General features: G+C 43.3%; 1 protein-coding gene across 2 annotated transcripts in view; it reads left to right on the top strand.

Moving 5' to 3' along the window:
• Positions 1–275: 275 nt before the first annotated feature.
• SERINC5 (serine incorporator 5) overlaps positions 276–21,401 on the top strand; it is a 41,021-nt gene continuing 19,895 nt past the window's right edge. For both annotated transcript variants that reach the window (XM_054054319.1, XM_054054320.1), the window contains exons 1-4: positions 276–384; positions 13,574–13,741; positions 19,667–19,845; positions 20,133–20,215. In XM_054054319.1, the coding sequence (XP_053910294.1) occupies positions 358–384; positions 13,574–13,741; positions 19,667–19,845; positions 20,133–20,215 (457 nt within the window). In that variant the 5' untranslated portion in view covers positions 276–357. The remainder of the gene's footprint in view (positions 385–13,573; positions 13,742–19,666; positions 19,846–20,132; positions 20,216–21,401) is intronic.

Here is a 21,401-nt window from a genome sequence, read left to right on the forward strand (position 1 = left end):
CCTTTGTAAGATGGGATGCCTTATTCAGAAGGGCATCTGATTCGGCGCTGAATTGTAAAATAAAAATATTATTGCCTTTGCTTCAAAGACTTTCTCCTTCTCAATATTTTACCAGTGAATAAGTGTTTCTCATACCTTCTTCTTCAACAACGTTCTGCCACTCCTTCCCTTATCCTTAACTGTCTAAATTACATTTATTTAACCCTGGGAATATACCACCCTCCCCGCCACAAGGCGTTCCCGCAGCTGCCGGGGTGGGGTGGGGTGGAGGGGGAGCTGCCCCGACTGACGACAGCGGAAGGGGAGTGGCGGGGCTCCGCGCCCGCAGGCGGGAGGCGGCGGAGACGCTGCGCCGCGATGTCCGCGAGGTGCTGCGCCGGCCAGGTACGAGCTGGGGGCGGGGGACGCGGGTTCGAGACCCCCGGGGTGCAGGGGCAGCTGAGCCCCTTCCCGAGGGTGCAGGGGCGGCTGAGCCCCCCGCCGGGAATGCAGGGGCGGCTGAGCCCCTTCCCGGGGTTGCAGGGGCGGCTGAGCCCCTTCCCGGGGTTGCAGGGGCGGCTGAGCCCCCTCCCGGGCGTGCAGTGGCAGCTGAGCGCACCCCCTGGGTCTGGAGAGTGGAGAAAGACCCCGTGGCACAAGAGGTGGAATGTTCTTAGCTTCTCTTTCTGCTGCTGGCAGCTTAGCAGTCCTCAGACTCTTTCACAAACTGCTTTACGTTCGGGTTGTGGAGGGATTCGGCGAGTGCAGGTGCTGGTGGAGGGAGTGAGAGATGAGAGCAGGCGGTGATGGAGGATGCTGCAGGACCTTTCAGCATCCACGGGATGAGGAATTGGAGCTCCGCGTGTTACTGCGCTGCACCTGCTTTCCTGACTGAACACGTTCTGATGCGTGAAGGGCGGTGGAGTTGGGGAAGGGCAGTCACAAGATCTTGTGCAGATCTCCGTGGCTGAACTCGACGGAAGGGCTTCTCTTCCTACTAGTTGAATCTCTACCCTGGTGTTAGACTACATCTGCCCCAGGCGCTTTATTTTGTCCTTTTGTTTTCTTGAATCTCCACTTCTGCAATAGAAACCCACTACTGCTTGTCCCATCTGCATCAGACTACCCAATGAGTTTATTCCTGTTACTTTATATATATAATCACCTTGCAGTCGTAATCCTATTCATATTTCTTACTCGGTTACTCTGTCTATACATATGTATGTGAACCTCCTGGGTAAAAAATCCTAGATCTTTCTTGAAGGTTGAAATCCTGGCTTAGATTGGTCTTCTGGTTGCTGTTCTTTCAACCTGTGGTGGTCCAGGAGGGTTACTGAGCGTGCATCCACACACCCACGCTCTGGAGCTCCCCTGTGTCTCACCAAACACCCCTGGGCAGTCTTAAGGGACAGCAGTGACTACATTTGCTAATATTCCTCTTAAAGCAGGGGGTCTCCCTGGCTGCTGCTTCACCTGTGTTTTGGCAGCGTGTGTAGCAAGTTTTGGGGGAAGTAGTTCAGCAAAGTGCTGTTTGTGGGCGCTGTTATTGCGGTGGTTCATGGCTGTTTGTGTTTTCATTGCCTTTATTTTGGTGTAGCTTCTGGAGAAGTGACTTAATACCAAGCTGGTGAAACCATTCTGAGACTCTTGTGGCGAATGGGGTGGCTTCAGCATTTCCAAACTTTGAGACATTCTTAAAGTCTTGTATAGTAATATCTGATAGTATTGTGTTTCACTGACCCTGATGTGTCGTTTTGGAGTTTGTAAGTAAACTGAACTCCTTTGTGATGTTGGAGCCGAAGCAAAAGCTCTGAAGTGGATGCAGTCATAGCGCCAAAATTATGCAGTACCCTAGGGGGATGCATTCTGCTGGTTTAAGCACTATTTTTGATGTAAGACTTATCTGTGCTAAATACGACATATTGCTGGAGTTATACCAGCAATCTTAGTGTGGATAACCTTTTTATGGGCTAAGATGATAAATGGCGTAAAATATGTTTCAATAGCATGCAGTGTAACTTTTTTAAAGGGAAAAATGGTCTTTGCCCTCATGATTTATACTGACTTTGATGAGGGGATGTTTGTTTAACATGATTAATACACAAGAAAAACAAAAAGGACAGAAGTTCTTCTTTATCTCTCAAGCCAGCTTCCTCAGGCATTTTATGGGTACTATTAATCAAGCTGGAAAATCAAGAAGGAATTTGGCCTCTCCTTGAATGTTCCCCCTAAGATGAAGTTAATGCTATCTCCAGAAACAAAAGTCATGTCTTTGAGGAAAGATGGAACTTTATACATATCCTGAAAAACAACTTTCATGTTGGGTCCCTCCTTTTTCCCTAAAATGTATTGGTTTACTGGCTTTTATGTCCCATGGGGTGGGTTTTTTGTATGAAGTATTTTTGCCTTGCATATTCCTTGTATCTGCCTCTGTTGATCTGCTTTCATATAACTGACTGAGAACTTTGATATTGTCCTTCTGAGCTGTGAAAGTGCTGTTGTGTGTAGATGTCTGTAGCTCATATCAAAGTTCCATTGTGAGTTAACATCAGTTGACTATCTGTGTTTTCTCCATTCACAGCACCACCAAATTTCTTGGTTTGAAGCAGATGATATGTGGTTGGTGCTTTTAGTATTGGGTCAAACCGTGCTAAACGTCTGATTGATGGTGCCTGCTGGAATAAATACATTCAGATTTCACAGCCTTGATTCCTGTTAAAGGACACAGCAGTAAGCTGCCAAACTTATGTGTACTCTGGTTATGCTGATTTTGCATTGGGAAAATATTTAAAATAATCTTAATTATCGTTACTGCATGGCTTGAATCCTTGCCACGTAAACCCCGGGAACTTGCTGTCAAGGAACCTGGCCATTTGTAAATGTTAATTTCTGCATTTGGTTTTTAGTGGGCCACATTATTTGAAGATAATGGAGATTTTTAGGTTTCTGAGCTGTAATAGACTTGCTAAGTGTTTCTTTTGCTAGTGTTTTGTTCTTAGATCTATTTTGAGAATGCAGTGAGAATACAGTTTGGCTTGGGCCTCCACAATGCTTTTGATTACATAAAAACATCTGCTGAAATGGACAGGAAACAGGATTTTACTTTTGGCTTTTCTTCAGTAGTTATTCTCAAGAGAATAAAGTTGAGATCATGGTTAAGAAAAGCAGTCGTTGCAGAAAATCTTTATTACCATGAATATTTTTTTCCAGAGTTAAATAAATGTAATTTAGATAGTTAACATTAATTGAGGGGAGGCAGTACATTATAGTGGAGTTGTTCAAGAAGATGGATTTTTCAATTATAACTGGTAATCATTAGAGCTTACAGGGCTATTCCTGTAGATCTGTTAAATCTTGAGTGCTTTTTTTGGTACTGTTCTGCACATAGAAATCATATCATTGAGTAGACACAGTAAGATGTGCTCCAAGTTAAGAGTATCATGATCTCCTCTTTTCATTATATGTTGAAAAGTGTGACTCTGTCATCCTTCTCCAGGCTAGTGTCCTCTGAGGATATCTGGGCATTACTAGGGCATGTTCACTGTATGATGCCCTGCGTGCTGTGGGATGCTGCAGGCGGCATTACCTGATCCACTCCAAGGGGTATTCCCCAAAACACATCCCTCCTTCTGCAAATGGTCTTCCTCGGCAAAAGGGGTTTTGTTTATTGTGTTTAATCTGGGCAGTAAAAAAAAAAAAGAGAAGTTTAGCTGTGGGTCTTAGCTCCTCTGACAGCTACCTTTCCAACGCCACTACCACCACTACTAATTGTGACTGAAGATGAAACAGCTGTCTGAGGTCTGGTGTAGAGTACTGTAGCATACCCCACTTAAATGCGGTTAGGAAAGACAGACTGGGCAAAGACCTTCTCTGTTTGTGGGAACACAGAGGTTTTGTTTTAAACAAATGTTTGCCTCATCAAGTGAATTAGCAAAGCCCAGTTTTCTGCAGCTTTGTCCATTGAGGCTGGTATCTTATGCTGAGTCCCTTTCTAGTAGATACCCTTGTGTTGCAGCCTTTTCCTTGCTCAGGGTTGAAAGATGATGTTTCTCTGCAAAACCTTTTTCCTATTTTCAAGGAAATTGAAGAACTTAGTATCTTTGAGGTCCCCATCCGCTTGCCATAGCGGGATAAAACTTCTTGCGGGATTCAGAGGTGATTAGAAAGGAAGGGAAAAGTGACTAAAAGATGGTGTGATCCTCTAAGCATTGTATCATTTGATACTTTTATTGCTAGGTTGGAATCCTTTCCCTAGCACGGCATAAGAAGCGGAAGGTACTGTTTCTCATTTCAGGCAAAAGACAGTCTTTCTCAATTTCAGGCGAAACTCCTTTTTCAGTCTTTCTCATTCCTGCTTAATTTCTCATTGCTGCCCTTTTTTTAAGCCTTTTCTCCTTGCATCCCACAAGTTAGTTGCATTGTGGGTTTAAAGGAACAGCATAAATACCCATGACTCTGCAGCTGTGGAGTGAAGATAGTCTAAGAGCAGGGCATTCACTTTTAAAAGGGCAGCGACGTACTTTTCTGCCAAAAGATATAAATCCTGCTGCTGCTTTTATTTTAATTTTTGCAAGGTGTTTTTTTTCATTATTGAGACTTTCATTCAATGGATGCACTTGCGGTTGTGAGTGCATTACGTACTTGTTCCAGGGGAGCAATTGAATGAAGGCCTAAACTATGACTACAGTATGAGCTGAAGGTCTTGTCTTGGGCTGATGACTGCTGTTGTCCCAAACAGATCCTGGGGCTGGATGGTGTTCTCAACTCAGCCATATGAAGACACTTGGGCCTTAGGTTGCTTCCAATGTCCTTTTTATACCTTAATGGTGGTGCTTCCATTTCTTTTTCAACTCTGCAGGGTTTTAATATGTTTTGACATGTTAAATGCCTGGCCTCCTATATTTTTAGGCTGTTTTTGACCATTCTGCCAACTGAATTTGACCTACCACATTTTTCAGGTCACCCAAGAGATAGGCTCCAACATCAACATGTGCCACAGCATGATGCAGTGACGGACAGAGCCAACCAAAGCTGTGGAGTTTATTCATGAGAGCAGCTGTGGGAAGGTGGCTCTGTTTCCTTTGAAAGGAGACCTAACACACCTAGCACTCTCATTATCATTTTAATTAGTGATAACTGTTCTGGGACTGATGTTTGCAGCTTAATGATTGGAACCTCTGGCAATTAGAGATGGCATATGCTCAAGTATTCAAACATATAAGCGTTCACAGTCTGAAAATAGAAAGTTTTGCACTTATTTCTGTCCAGTAGGATTGGTCCAAAATGTGTCAACCTGACAGCTCTCACATTGAGTTTTAACGGGTACAGTTCTTAATGTTTTCTGCAGAGACTTAACTCCTGTATGTCTTCCTTGACTGTTTATATTACAGTCACTGGCAAAACAGTGATTCAGGAATACTACTCAGGGTGTTTCTTGAGTAGTCATAGTAATTGTATTTAAAAATGCTCATGAAGAAGTAAGCAATAAGAAGGCATAAACAGGCTCTGCTTTGAATCTGCCAGTTTGGAAATGTTTGTGAACTAGAACATCTTTAGTAATGCTCTGAACAGTTAGATTATATTTTTAATATAATGTGATGAGATATACTTAATATTTGGTATGAATTTATTGGCTTTTGCCACTTTATACAAAGTGTTAATGACCTTTTTTGTCTGCCTTAAAGCCTGCTTGTACTCAGTGTCAAAGATAGCTTTTAAAGACACAACATCTTTGTGGAACAGCTCGGAGCTGTCAGTTTATTCAAACAGCTGCTGCAGCTGCGTGTTTTCAGTCAATGCATACAGAAATTTCACTTTAACTGCTTCTTTGCTCCTGCGGTGTGTGGACTTAAGCAGTTACTGCCCTACACTGTGTTCTTGGTTCTCTCTGTCCCTGGTAATGCACCAGGTTCCTGATCTTAAACACCAGAGCCAACCTGGAGAAAATCTGGATGCTGTATGAAGTGATTGTCAGACTTTGCCACTGCTGACTGGTCTTTCATATTTCAATTGCTCTGTTAGTTGATACTCTGCTTTGAAAGGCAAAGAAGTGGCTGCAGCATGAGCTGGAACCACCTGCAGATAAGAAAACTGAGAAATATGAAATTATATGAGAGGACAGTTGAACCTGTCACCCAACAGAGGTTTCTCTCAGTGAAGATCATGAAACAGATCAGTGCAAAGGAACTTCAGGACCAAGTCGCTGAAGAAAACATTGGTCTGTTTTCACCAGTGGCCTGAGAGTACACTTGCAATTGCTCCAAAAGCACACAGGCATGATGGACTGGTGGAGGGAAGAATACTATTGAATGTGGTGCAATGCAGGCAGCATGACGCCTGTGTAAATAAAAATACACTTGTAAAGTACAGCCAGCTGTCAGGTTGTACACCACAGGGTGCTGTGGGGCAGTTGCACCCTCTCTTTGACTACACACACACTGGAGGGAGGAGCAAAGTGACTTGCTGGGATGATGATGATGATGGGATTTTGTAGGGAGTCTGGGGAAATTTGAGGGGAAGCAGGAAAAAAACCCAAACAACTCTAGGTTGAAATGAAGCTAAGGCTAAACAGTTTGAGTAGCTTCTTTGACGAGCAGGGAGAAAAAACCAGATAATTAAAAGGCTTTCTGAGCTAGCGAAGAAAGCCTCTCCAAGAACCAAGGCCTGTGAACTGTAGAAGACAAATAAGAAGTGGGTGTTTTTTATCTATTTTAACGAGGGGTGTAAGTGACCAGAGGCAGATAGCCTATCTCATACTGCTGTCATATCCAGATGGTCTAGCTAATGGAAAATAGCCATACTATGGATGAGGTATGGGGCGTGATACACTGTGAGGCTCAGATCAGACTAAACAATTGCCTTCATTTCTCCAAAATCATCAGAAGAAAAGTCAGGCAGTCTTTAATTTAGACATTTTGTGATGATGTTATTTTCCAGTGCTGAGCTGAGTCACCACACAATGAAGTTTAAGCACAGCAACAAAAGCTCATCATCCTCAGTACAGCTGAGCATCAGCTTTGCTGGCGTCTTACAGCGGCTCGCCCACGTTGAGCTCTGGGAGTAGCTGTCCTAGGCACTGCTTTCTCACTTAGATTTTGAGCTTCTTGGCGCTGCATGGCTGTTTTGCCCCAGGGTGCAGCGTGGAAGACCTTCACAGTGAAGACTCAGAAAGCCACACTGGAAAGCAGTCTTGAGGCAGTGCCTAGACTCGCGAGACTTTCCTCTGAAGTCAGTTTTAATTTTGCACAGTTTGCGGTGTGAGATGTGCTCCCAGAAATAGGTTGTCAGTTGGTTAACTGGTATGCTGGTCACAAAACATTTTGGCTCAAGCCACATAGTGAATATTAAAGAAGCAGTGAAAAGCCACTTAAGTCAGACAAAGGGCAAAATAAAACGTCTTTGGTGAATTTGGTTATTTCATGGGGACAAACCACTGTGATGCTGCTGATTGAAGGAACCTTTGCAAAATGTGTATGGATAAAATTGGGCGATTTCAATAGTAGCTTGAGCCCAGCTCAAGATATCCCTTGTTTTCACAAACTCGGTGCACTAACAATGTGATTGGCTTAGATGATCTTTCGTCTAAAAGGAATGAAAGTCCAAGGACAGTTTTGTAGCTATTTCAGGACATTATTCGTGCAGTACTGGCTGCGTGTAACTGTGAGAGCAGGATTTTTGGGTGTTTTTGATAGACGTTACGGTTAACAGCTCAGTGAATGCATTATCTGCAAAAAAATCTTATGGCCCAGATAATGCTGGTAGTCAAGCAATCAAGCAGTGCATGGAAAATTAAGCTGCTGTAGGCCCCTGTGAAAAGAAGCTCCAGCAAGGCACATTCCTGCGCTCTGCGGACAGGCTGGAAGGCATGTGGTTTCCCCAGCTGCTCCGGCTGGGCAGTCAGTTAGGAGCGAAGAGATGAAACACTGCTAAGTCTTTGTTCATTTACATATGCACTTTTTTTTTTTTTTTTAAAAAATGTGCTTTTCTTTCCTTTGATTTTTACCATTTCTGTTGAAGTCTCCCAAAAGGAAGAGTGCTTTGTTGTGATAAGCTTGATACTTCCCTATGGTTTGTATATTTTAAAAATGCCATAGGCTATTTTGGGCAGTGATCCTGAAACTCCTCATTTTGTTTTAATGGCTGTGCAAAATATTTTCTTATACCTTTGAAATTTTTTTGGAAACATCAGTGGAAAATACCTTCTAAAAATGTCCCTGTCTCTAAAAAGCTGTGGACAGGACACGTTCACTTTACTTCTCAGTCTTGTGTGTAAATAGTTACGTGTGTGCTTCACATTACCATCGTACCTCATTCCATTGATTTATCAGATTGGATCTCAGCTTTGGAAAAGAAAGAATTGCGTGTGTGGCAGATGTTAAGAGTATGTTGATGGAGTAATCATTGGGAGCCAGTAGCTGTGGTGATTAAGGGGCAGGGGTTTCATTTGAGGTGCAAATGAAATCGTTTATTGAGTGAAAGTACAGAGTTTTTATACCCTTGTCTAGCTCAATAGCAGCTGCCCTAGTAAAATTCCACTATATGACTTCATAGAGATAAACACAAAAACTACAGATAGAAATGTACACCTTACCTCCTTGTTATGTTTTCTCTTTCTTCACTTCTCACACACTTCACCAGCATCCCACAGTACAGCTTAACGATTCAGGGGCTTTAGGCTACCTAGCAAGGTTCAAACCAATGGGTGTTTGGTCTGTGCTCACTGTTGACTTTATAGGCATACCAGCACAGCGGCGACCTGCACCAGCATACGCGCAATAGTGGAGTCTTTAAGTCTGTACATTTTCAGGGACACAGTCTTCTCTCATCAAATTCAAACCCAAACATGCTTTCTCCCATAAGTAGCTTCTGCACAAGTTGATAAGTCTGCTTTTACTCAGTTTTGTTAACCTGCCTCTCTCTTGTTAACTATAGGAACTCCCTAGACTGGCCTAAGATCTGATGATCAAGTGGGATGTGTCCCTGCCCGTGGCAGAGGGATTGGAACTAGATGATTTTTAAGTCCTTTTCAACCCAAAGTATACTGTGATTCTATGATTCTAAGATGGGAGTGCGTAAAGGTGTCCTGGCACGCCTGTGCCTGGAGAAATGGTTTGCATGGACTAGGGTTGTTACATAGTCTGCTTGCTTCTGCTCCTTGCTGTGTGGATATCAAAGTTATTGTACACCTGTGCTGGCAGGAACCTACTTCACTAGAAAAAAATGAGGTGGTAGGAAAACAGCACTGAGATGTCTGTTCAGAGAAGGGTCAGAGCGTGAGGGACTGCTGCGAGACATCCATCTCTACTATCCCTTCCCACCCACACGCTGTGCCATCGCACAGTAAAACTGTTTCTACTCTTGGATAATAAATTGGCAGCTGAGAAAGACTTGACATGCCATTTTTCTTCCACCCCTCTTTTTTTCTTAGCCACTAGGTTGCTTTGTTTGGTCACCCTTAGCAGCAGAATCCACTGACAGTGCTGTTGAGGTAAGAGTGAGTGGATGGCCATCAGAGGAGAGAGGCTGAGGGAGCTGCTGGCTGGTAGGCCAGCCTGGCTGCCAGCAGAAATATCTGTAAAACTGCACTTTGAATATTTTTTAACAGAAAAATTTCCCATGCATCTTTCAACAGCTGCTGTTGAGAAACCAGTCAAGTCGGCCATCATCCAGGCAGTTCAGTCTGTTTTCAACATTGTGAGGTGTTAAAGCTTTGGGATCTTGGGCAAGCTGGCCCTGCAGCCTCCTTGAGCTCCTAGAGAGTAGCACCAAGCAAAGCCAGCAGCTGGTCTGTGTTGTGGAGACCTTATGGGTTAGGTGAGGGGGGCTAGCTGATTGTAACTGTCTGTGGAAATCATAAATATTTGTGTAGCCCATGTAATTATTGTCGGGCTGTGATGTTTACCTGGTGGGAATATCTGACTAAAGAGGGAGCTGGGGTGGCTCTACTTGCTGCTTGTGGGAGTCTTTGGATGAGAACCACTTGAAGCCAGAACCTGCTGCAGCATGACAAACTTCTGCCAGAGCAGCCTGGTTTTTGGGTGCTGTTGCACTGGGTGTCTGGGGACTCAGAACTTTGAAGGATCACAGGACTCAGAGGGAGTTCTGTATGTACAGACCAGGAATTCCAAGACCTGCCTGCTGGCAGCGATTGCAGACCTTTGGTGTCTGGGTTGTCTCTGTCCTGAAAACCACACAGCGCCTTCCTTCTGCAGAACCCATCTGTTATAAATTGAGACCACAATGGATCATAATCCAATTGAAATTTTATTAATTATAGCAAGTAGAATATGAGCAAAGACAGCGCTGTGCGACACGGGAATCTGTGTTCCGCCAACTGCCGCGCCGAACAGTTCTAACAGCCTCTTTTTATCAGTCCTCCAGTTCCGCATTCGTATCGCATGTCCCAGTTGTTGTTAGGGGGTCTTTTTTTCTCCATCTGTGTGGTATTTCTCAGAACTGTTTTGTATGGTCTTCAACTTGCTGTGTAGTATTTCTCAGAACTGTTTTGTAGTAATCTTTAGCAAACACCTTGCGGTTTGACATTTTCTTTAAGCAATTGCAATAGCCGATTTCCACATCCTTGCTTTAGCAGTTTTTAACTTGCGTAAGCTGTACCTGCTTGGGCTTCTATAAGCGATTATGGTTATCTTTTCTTTTGTTGTCTAACCTTTGCATTAGGTTTAATATAAGTCTTAATAAACAATACCATAGTCCCTAGTTTCTCACACATCCTTTGGAGGAGCTTTTGTTTAATGATGAGCTAAATCTGTAGAAAATCGATGACATTACTTGCTTTTATTCGCAGGCCATTTTTCTAACATGGGAAGAAATTTGTTACCAGCTTGCACTTCTGCCCTGGTGTGTGCTGAGCTCCTGGGCAGATTGTTGCTGCAGTCAAAAGGCAGAGACGAGGCGAGTAATTGTGGCATTAGAGGGACTGCGTATTTGCTGCACATGGACCGCAGCCTTTTTACAGAGAACTTGTTGTACGTGCAGGCTTTGAAGTCTGTCACCCTAACATAACGTCTTTGAAACCTCTTGGATGGGTAGTTTGTGGCTAGCATCTTAGTCTTTGGGACAGAGACTGTTTTCATTTATTTTTGGATGACGCCTATTTCATCGTGGCCTGCCAATTTATAGGTTGCAAGCTCAGCATTATAAACCATCATTGAAGTCTCTCTAAGTCATGTGAAACAATGCGTAAGTGAGCTATATATTCTATATAAGTATTTGCTGCTTTAAGTAGCAGCTCCAGAGACCCAGGACTGGAATAGCAGTTGCTGGACATAGATGAGGTTTTACTGGCAGAGCTCTCCAACACCTGGCTTAGGAAAATATTGTTCCCTCACAAATGCCAAAGCTGCATGCCTTTTTACTTCTGTACTATAGTTTTATCACTATGGTGAGAATAGCCAGCAGTTGAAGTTCATCGTGGATACTTTGGATCTGGCTAATACAGATGTAAAGGACCTTTAGTCTTAATTTTTTATTTTTTTTCATAATTCTGAGTTGGATGGGTTATACTTTTCTGGTGTGTTTTTGGTTTGAAATGTTATTATTCCATTTGTTTTCTGAATCAGTAACTTGCTATAGTTTCCTTACTGCTTCAGCTTGTAGTTGATGTAAAAGTTAACTTAATTTCACTACATATAAAGAAATAAAATTGCCATTCAGCTACAGTTGCCTTCTATTTTGAAAGTATACTTGCATAGTGTGCCTTATGTGTGATTTTTAATTTCCAGCTTTGGTGCCAACACGAGTCTATTCTGTTTATTCCCTACAGTGGGAGCTTTGTGTCTTTTGGGGAGGATTTCTATTTTGCAGCAGCAGCAGTTTTAGCAGCTGCGTGCTTTGAGGCCCCTGCCTCCCGTGGTGTGAGATCCAGCGGTGAACTGAGAGAAGGGCGGAGTGGGAGCCAGGTTGAACTGTCCACGCTTTATGGCTCTGGCAAACGAAAGAGCCATTGTTGAGTAAGGCAAGGTCCTGTCTGCTATGCTGTTTTTGCAGGGCCAAAGGCCGGAAGCCTGAGCTTGGGTGTTTCAGCTGATAGTCATGTCAAGCAAATTAGAAGGTTGGGAGTATTTTCAAGACACTTCTTCAAAATTATTTGGGGCTGTTTAATCAAACAGTCTGATTGTGAGACTCCGTGGAGTTACGTCAGGTATGCATGTCTGCGAACACACAGGTGAAACTGCCTTTTCCAGATTGGACAGTAATTGATGCTGGAAGGCAAAGTGTCCTGGGAGGAAGATTGAATAGTAGAAATATAGAAATAGAAATTGATAGTTTGGTGCCTGAAGGCACATGCAAGTGATGTTTGCTTGAATGACTCACATGTGCCACTTGTGCATTTTTAAGTGCTTGGCAAGGGCTAAGAAAAACCGTCTACCTCATACAACTGCATGCTAGAAAGCAGGAGGGGGCCTCTGAATATCTCTGTGGAGGATGTTCATCCAAGGGCTGAGGAAACACCAGGAAAAAGGAGTCTCAATGTGCTCACGCCCTTGGCACTGGCAGCTTACCATCCCTGTGTTACACATTCGCCACAGGGAAACCCTCAAAAATGGGAATGCTGAGGGACAAGGTTGCTCTGGATCAGCAGCAGCGAGACCAGGGAGAGAGTTTCCCTCCTCCTGGATGCCTGATGATGTACAGAAATCCCTCCTGTGGGTCATTGCTGCTGGGCTAAGCATGAGAGCTGTATGAAGCTGCTGCCTGTTGCAAGGAAGGACCTGGCCAGGGACACTGCTGCCTTGTGTGTAAAAAGGCATATATTTGTGTTTTTATATATGACTTTTCTAAAAGTAGAAGGTGGGGACGATGAATCCAGCTTCTTTGAAAGTTGATTGTACTGTTGACAGCAAGGTAATAAATGAGCATTGAGCTAGATCCCTTTCAGGATTTGTTCAATACCGTTTCCCCCATTGAATGCAGGATTTGTTCAATACCTTTTCCCCCGCTGAATGCAGAAAGTATGTGCTTTTGGCTATGCTTCTTGTTTATCTTGGTGGATCTTCATGTAGTTCGAGGTAGAAAAGAACTAAAATACACAAGGAATTCTACTTCAAATAACATCTGCTTATTGGAGACAATATCGGCTGAAGTGTGATTTGGTATTGTTTTCCTTGCAGCTCTCAAAACCAGAGTAGTTTTGTCTGAGTGTTTAAAGCAAACTGTTTTAGAGTCTGTGCCTTTCTTGTGCAGATTTGTTTTTTCACTGTGGAGCCATGAGAATGTATTGCAGGAAATAGAGCCTTACCATTGCAATGTCTGTTCTGCTGGGTGAAACATGTCAGGACCATGAGCTGCAACAGGGATAGCAAAGAGCAGGATTAAGAAATGGGGAGTGGTTCCTTCTCATCATCTTCTCTCTTGTTGTTAGTGTGTGGGAAAGCTGGAAACTTTTGTGCTTAAACATAGTGACTCTTAGTAAACAAGACAGTCTGCTTCCACTTAAATGCTGCTCAGCTGGGAGTAGAGGACTTAAGAAATTCTGGAGTTTCACAGGAAGTTTCCCAGCTTCCTTGTCTGATTTTTGCAGTAGAAACCTAAAGGCAGTGGTGGAATGACTTGTGGTTTTTGTCTTGCTTTCCAGTTGGCCTGCTGCTGTGGTACTGCTGCTTGTTCCCTGTGCTGTAAATGCTGCCCCAAGATAAAACAGTCAACCAGCACCCGCTTCATGTATGCGCTTTACTTCATCCTGGTGACTATCATCTGCTGCGTCATGATGTCAACAACAGTAGCGAATGAAATGAAAACGCACGTAAGTAAAGGAGATGAACCCAGTGCTGCTCCTGAAAGGAAATGGTGCTCCTTCCACAGCTTTTCATGGACAGGGACTCTTCCTCAGAAGAAGGGGTTGATTCCTTCCACCCACCCACTTCCAAACAGAGGCATGATGACTCTCCATGCTCAACCAACCTCTTCCTGTCAGTTGCTCACCCATTGAGTGTGTTACACAACAGGAAGAGTCAAGTATCACAGGACTAGCAGCCTTCCTCCTCTTTCATTGTGCAGAAAACCACTGCAGTTGAACCCATCTAGGTTTGCTGTATGGGTAGTGTCACTAGAGGCTGTTAAGGAGCGTGTTATATAGTAGAACAAGTTGGGTCAGTGACTTCAAGTGGCAACTTGTTTATGAGCACTAGCAGCAGATTAGAAAATAACTCTTCAGGTGCTGCATTTATGATTTTATTTCTGTGGTCTTCATGCTGCATGACAGACAACTGCAATGCACAATGCTGCAGATCCTTTACAAGGGGTTTTCTTCAGTGTGCACTGGGTCGTGTTCATGTGACCTCTAAACACATAGTTCATCTCTAATTGTCTTTTTAATTAAAAAGCTTCAAAAGCATGAAAAGAGCTCTGGATAAAACTAGATTTTATGTCTCTTTCAGAGTCTTAATATAACTTTCCTAAGCTAAATGCTCCAACCTGCTTGCAGTTACACACTAGACCTATTGTACCACATCTTTAGTTTGGTTTCTTAAGCCACCCAAGTTGTTCTTAGCACTACTCATGTCTCGTCCCCTACAAAGTACAAGAAGAGAAGTCTGCTTTTAAGTTGAGGGAACAATGGCTGGATTGCTTAATTCTTAAAAATTACATTTCTGCACCAAGCTAGGCGTCAGGCCTGCTTTGAGGTTATGCATGTGCTTGCCCTGGAGGTTCAGAAGGCTTCCCTCACTGCAGGCTTCTGGTAGTTTTGTGTTATCCTCCCAATAGGGAGTGCCAGTCGATGTACAGTTAAAGCTGCTCCCTCCTTTAACCAATTTCTGGTCACATTGATGCCCTGGTTACCTCCTGCACTTGACTTTCAGTTGTCTGACTTCTACAGCATCCCGATCCAGAAGCTAGTGGTAGCACCCTATGTGATGAAACCAGTGGGTTTATGACAAGGCTAGTTTGAGGGTTTCTCTGCACCTTTCTTCCTTGCCATTGTGTCCTCTTTTTATGTTCTGTCTGAATTTTCTTTCATTTAATAGCTCTTTGCTTCAGTTATCCTAGTGCCACCTTCTTACCCCCAGCCATCAGAAGATGTTGAGAGCCCTATAAGAGACAAGATGCTTGCCTGCGACTGGTGGCTTAAATACTATTTAACGCGTGTGCTGGAATTACTTGCCAGGAATTACTTTGACTTACTAGGTGCTTAGCTTGGCAGTAAAATGAATAACCGAAGGAACTCAAGTGTGTGGGAGACAAATTATGTGCTCATGTCCAAATTTCGTAAAGTCATTTCCCATCAGTAGTGTGGTTTTAATGCAGCTTGTATCCCTAACAAAAAATAGCGTTTATCCAACAGAAAAGTGATTCAAGAAGCCTTCAACAACATGCTTTTCAGTATTGCCAGATATCTTTTCCAGTTCATAGTCTTGAAAGCTCAGTGTGGGAAGAAATGGCACGAATAGAAGCTGTTACTGTGAAGTGGAAAGATAATCACCCTCTTAATTTAGAGCATTTGATGTCTGTGAATGGGAAATGGACCATCTGAAAGTAGGCTTTCTTTATCTGCCCTTTAATGTAATAATTATGTTCAGGGCTGTTCAAAGATTCCTGAAGCTAATTCAGCCCAGTTGTAATAGAGTGTACCTTCAAAATATTTATTCAGGCTAACCAATCTTGGCTTTCCAATGACGGACTGTGTTTTGAAAGTGCTGGGCCCTTACTGATTCCTTCACTTTTGGCTGGATCATGGAGTGCTCCTAACTCTTGAAGCCAGACTACATCACTTTGCTTGATGCTTCTATGATGTTGCTCACTCTTTCTCAAAAGGAGACAGAATTGTGATTTATTTTAAGAAGAATTTTATTCTTTTTTGTTAAAATAAAAACTCCCAAAATTTAAAATTTTAGTGCAGTCTGTTATGGAGCATTGGTCTTGGCAGGGAACTTTCTGTCTCCTTTACCAGTTTAGAGATCAAATAGTCATGCTAATGTTATCTTATCAGTGAGATTTTTTTTTTTGTTGATTAGCTGTAAATTCCCAAGTCTAGAATAGTTTTAAAAGTATTTAATGTAGCAGTTGGTCATTTGATGTGATTTTCAGAAGAAGTATCTCTTACGAACACCTTAAACAGAGACTTTTAAAAAATATTTATGTGTGTTTTGCAGTATTTATCTACCCCTACAGTCATGGATTCTGTCTATTAAAACACATTTAGGATGGTTTTTCAGTTCCCGAGGTGCCATGCTCTGCAGGTGCCAGGCAAGAGCTGAGGACTTGCTCTGTGCCCTGCAACATGGCAGGGAAAAGGAGGTGCTGCCCTTGGAATCTCAACTTCTACATCCTCACAAAAGCTGTCAGGTAGATGGAAGTTCATGTCAGTGGGAAGACATGATACCCAGGGGGTGTTTCGTTCTCATTTAAAAACCGTAGTTCCTCATCTAACGAGCAGCATTTTGAGGACGTCGTATTTTATTGTGAGCTTTAAGAATTTAACAGTGTCTTGGTGGGAGGAGTGAGTTTTTTCTCTGTCGGTTTTGCTCTTCTTCTCCATCTCCTGAGCTCTTTCCTGTGCCCACAGGACACCAAAGGAGAAAACCACACAGCTGAAGTCTGAAAAATGTCCAAAGAAACTGAGGCATTTGTGTTTCATCTCTGGGGAATAAGCAAGACGCGGTGGATGCAGGAGTGGAAAAGAAGTGGATGGTTTTGGCCAGGAAAATATTTTGAACAGAAGAGTGTAGAATAGATTTCAGAGGAGAAGGTTGTATATGAAAGCAAAAGATAGGGTAGAACATCAATCAAAGCATGAGAGCCTCAGTCATGAGGGCAGAAAGATAGAAAGGACCAGTATGCAATTACACAAAATAGCTTAGAAACTTGACTCTGTTCCGAAATGTAGCAAAGCAGGATCCAGATTGAAGAAGTGCTTCTGTGCCTTGATCCTTATATTTTTTCCCAGTTATTCTTTTTTTTTAAAGAACAGGTACATCTTTACTCACAAATGTTCTGTTGAAGCAAAACCTTGCATTTCAGAGACTTTGAAACGATATTGGGAGAAGAAAAGGGAGAGAATTGGTTTGGTCTGTTGAAATAGGGTTTAGATATTTTTTTAATTAATTTTTTTAATGCTAACGCAGTTTCAAAACTAGTGAATTTACCCTGAAAATATCTATGCACTCCTCAAATAATGAAAGGGAAAATAAGAAAGGTAATTTCAGGGAAAAAACACCGGTGAAAAAAGTTGAGTCTAAGCATTTCAGTTCTAGATGGTGACATGTTCTGGCAAAGCATGCTTTCAGGCTTGTTTCCCTAGCCAGACTTGTATCTTGGCCCTTACCTGCATTATAGTATGCTTAAACCTTAATCTGCTACAAAAAAATATTTTTTTTAAGTCCACATGCCCATTGCCTGTTTCTGATAAGAATATAGCCATAGATGAAAGATGGCATATGCCTTGGTCCAGTTGGTTTTTGTTTTCCAATTCCATTTCTCAGCTGCTCAGGACAGGCATTTTTGCCTGGGGTTTTGCCCCCGTCTTCCCCACCTACACAGATTTTCTTTCATGTTTCCTCTTTTTCCATAGCAAACGTTGTCTGCCACATTCTCTCTGTTGGATGACTGCATCCAGATGACAGCAGTCTCCTTTGGGGTCTTCAGGCCCATTTTTACATACTTCTTCCTTCCTGTTCGCTTCCAATGCTGTTTCTCATACTGCTGTGTTCACACGTCTGGATGCAGGCAGACCCAAGCTCAGAGGTGGCTAAGCCCCAGCCAGCTGAAGCCTAGACACAGTGTGACCGTGTTGGCTTGCTTTCTGCACGGCGAGACTGCTGACTGATTGCTATTACAGGCAAAGAGCTGGAAGGCAATAGTTGATAGCCCGGTTGCTTTCTCTGTCATTGTGGTGGCTCCTTGGCTTGCCTTGGGATCGCTGTGGCATTCATAGGTCTCCTCATTGTCCTAGTCAATCTATTTGCTTGTTTTAAATGCTGGCACATTTGTTCAGACTGATGTTTCATTGCCTGGGAAAGGCATCACTAGTGCCCCAGGCGATTTCTTAGGAGCTCTGTAAAATTTCTTGGATGCAGGTTAGCCACAACTACTCATTTACTGTGCAACTTCTTACACAGGGGCTACTCATCTCCAAGTTACTTCTGAAAGAGCATCTCGGAGTGGCACAGCTTGAATCTGTTCTTGTAACACCGTTGAGCGAGACCAGCTTTTCATCTCCTTGGCTGGTTCTACCCCACCTAGAATCAGCTTGGTGCCATAGCTTAGTTTGCTGCCCTTAGTAACACAACTCACTGTTGCTGTGAGCTGCTACAATATTTACTCTTTTGGGGAAGCAGGTTGTTGAGCTCCTGACTGATTTGGGTTGCTGGCATAGGATGGGAGGTTGCATACCCTGCTGAGGGCAGCAGGCTTTTCGGAGCCTGGTGACTGGAAGCTGGGAGATTACGTGTTTACCCAAGACACAGGAAACAAGGCATAGTTTTCTACCCAACTGGGAATATGCCTGATCACTTGCTTATGGGTCATCTTTGTTCTTTCTTGCCCTAGTTTTGTATACTGACTTGCCTGCTGAAGGAAGAAGAGATTCCTATCTTTGTCTATTTCTTGGAAATGTTCAAGGATGGTGTTGCCCACAATCTTTGTATCTTTTTCCTAAATGAAATATGGCCTGGCAGAATGTTCTGTGAAGTCTGATTCCATTTCCTTTGCCCAAGTTATTTATTGGTGTATATTTTGTCCTGACACACATTATCTTTTGTCTTATACAGTTACCTGTGCAGGTAGCAGCGATCAGCTCCAGAGGATTTGATGTGTTGCTCTACTGGTCTCACCAGCCTCAGCTGAGGGCTGTGAGCATACAGAGAGGCCCTTCTTTCTTTGAAAGGGATGGTGGTTTTCTAATTAAATGCCTGTATTTCTGCAAAGCTGAATGGATCACAGGCTGTGAGAGGGGATGTCTGCATAGGGTCACCCCACAGGAATGGGTCCTGGCTACATAGACCTGCTATTTTGAGTGCCTAGCATCATATTTGCCTGGTGAAACTGAAGAAGAAATGTGCAGTTGTTTGCTTTTCCCTTGCAGTGAGAGCATGGCCTCAAATGCAAATACTTAATGAGTCAAGGGAAGAGTGGAATTTTCCTGCCTCTCTGTTAATTTAAAACAAAATCAGGGCAATTGGCAGTACTCTCTGAAAGAGGCTGGAATGGAGAGGAGGGGACTTGCTCTCCCTGTGCTGTTCAGGTGTGCATTGTTGTACGTTTCCACTGAGGGCAACACAAGCTAGAGCTCTCTGCCCAGCAGCCCCATTCATGCCTCTCTGGCTGGCAAAACCACTCATGTAAAAAAAACGTGGCTCATGTAAACTGGATTATTGAATCAATCAGAGTCTTCTGCTGTAAAACATAGGAAAATGGAAGAGCGTCCCTGGGGTAAGGGGCTAAGCAGTAAGGGGGAGGGACGGCTTAAGCTGAGGGAGCTGAAGAGAAGGTAGGTGGACTTGGACTCCAAAGCGTCTAGAAGGATTTGAGAGGGGAGGCCCTAGACAACTTCCGTCCCTTGTACTTTACATTTCTTTGTCTCGTGAGCTGTTCAGTGTAGTCTGAGGGGTATCAAGAGTGAAAGGTGTTAAATGAAGCCAGTGAGAAGTGAATGGTACATAGATGTAGACATGCTTGGTTATGAGGAGCCCTTTGTCCCATATAATGGCTTGTAACGTATTGTGCTTTTCAGATTCCCTTCTACAAGGAGCTGTGCAAGGGTATTCAGGCGGGTGAGATGTGCGAGAAGTTGGTTGGATACTCTGCGGTGTACAAAGTCTGTTTTGGAATGGCCTGTTTCTTCTTCTTGTTCTCTTTGTTCACCATCAAAATTAACAGCAGTAAAAGCTGCCGAGCATACATCCATAACGGGTGAGTGTTTGATTGCTTAATTTCCAATTTTCTTTAAAGGTTTGTGCTGCCTACTAGGCAAAAAACCAAAACCAAACCCAAAACAAAACAAAAATTGATTTTGCTGCTTCTATCAGAAATAATGCAGTCATATGAAAACTAACTAAAGTGGCAGTTGGTCATCAAAGGCTGGTTTTTTTTTTTCTCGTTGGGCTTTAAATAGAGATTCCTCATGGTACTTGAGTTGACGACCTCTAATTCCTATTAAAATCAAGTGATTTATGTTTTTTTCTTCTCGTCTTGTCCAGATTCTGGTTCTTTAAACTTATACTGCTGGCAGCGATGTGCTCAGGAGCCTTCTTCATTCCTGATCAGGACACTTTTCTCAATGGTATGTCCTTATTTTGTTATGCTCTTTCATTCTGTACTACCTTTTGAGTGGTTATAAAACCTAAAGGTGTGATCAGTGTGAATATTGCCGTATTTCTTGAAGTAAAGCCATTATCATTCAGGTGCAAAATAAATGCTTGGAGCTCTTTGGGGGGACTGTGTGCACCGTACATGGCCTTCATGTGAATGTGCAGTAAAGAGCATTTTTTTCTTACCAACAGTAGGCCAGATGGGTAGGTAAAGATACCACTATGCTGCAGTCTTGCGAAGTCTTTAAGAAGCACGGGGCTGTAATGGTGCACAAGAAATTGTTCACTCGAAAACGTAGAGCTGTGTGTTATTTTGGCTTGTGCAGGTATTTCTGCTGTAGTACGGCAGCCAGGGACCATGGTGCATCTTAGAGAGGTGCCAGTGCTCAAAGGGCTATGGTGACCTCCCATGTGCTGATGTTGGCTGCCTGGAAACCTGCAATGCCACAAAAGAATTTGAGATGTTGTTATCTTTCACGCTGGTGGCATAAATGCAGTAAAGTAAGATTAAACTTCTTGGGATGTGTTGCGAGTACTCTGCTGAGGATGCTGTGCCTGAAGCCGTTTCCAGTTTTGGAAGATACCCTGGCACCACATAGGCCTGCTGGTACTGGCCCAGTGCTTAAATCCCAGCTAGCGGAGGGGCTTATTACAGGGCTAAGAGCAAAATTCCCAGTGATACTAGGTTGAGTTTGTGCTCCTCAGTTTGCCGGGTACCCTTAAACGGTTGAGTTCAGGTGTGTGGAAGGGGGTGGGATCAGTAATGCAAAGGAGTGGTTGTGTCTGCTGCACCCATTTCCTCTAGCCAGGATGTTTAAAAGGGGAAGTGGAAGGACTAGCATGGGAAGAGAATACAAGTGGATAGACATACTCTGAGCACACTGTTCAGGAAAACTAATGTAAAAACCACTTCAAGTCTACCACTAACAGGTGTAATTCAGCTTCTTGCTGTTACTTGCTGTTCGTTTGGTCCTGGTTCAGTTTGATGCCCCAGAAGTGAAGGGCTCCTTATCCCTCTGCAAAGTGATGGGATAGTTGTATGTACTTGTCCTCAGCATTTAATTGCTATTTGGATTAGAAAGATCATAATATCATAGAATGGCTTGGGTTGGAAAGGACCTTAAAAAGGTCATCCAGTTCCAACGCCCCTGCCATGTG

Source organism: Cuculus canorus, chromosome Z, assembly GCF_017976375.1.
Source record: "Cuculus canorus isolate bCucCan1 chromosome Z, bCucCan1.pri, whole genome shotgun sequence".
NCBI lineage: Eukaryota > Metazoa > Chordata > Aves > Cuculiformes > Cuculidae > Cuculus > Cuculus canorus.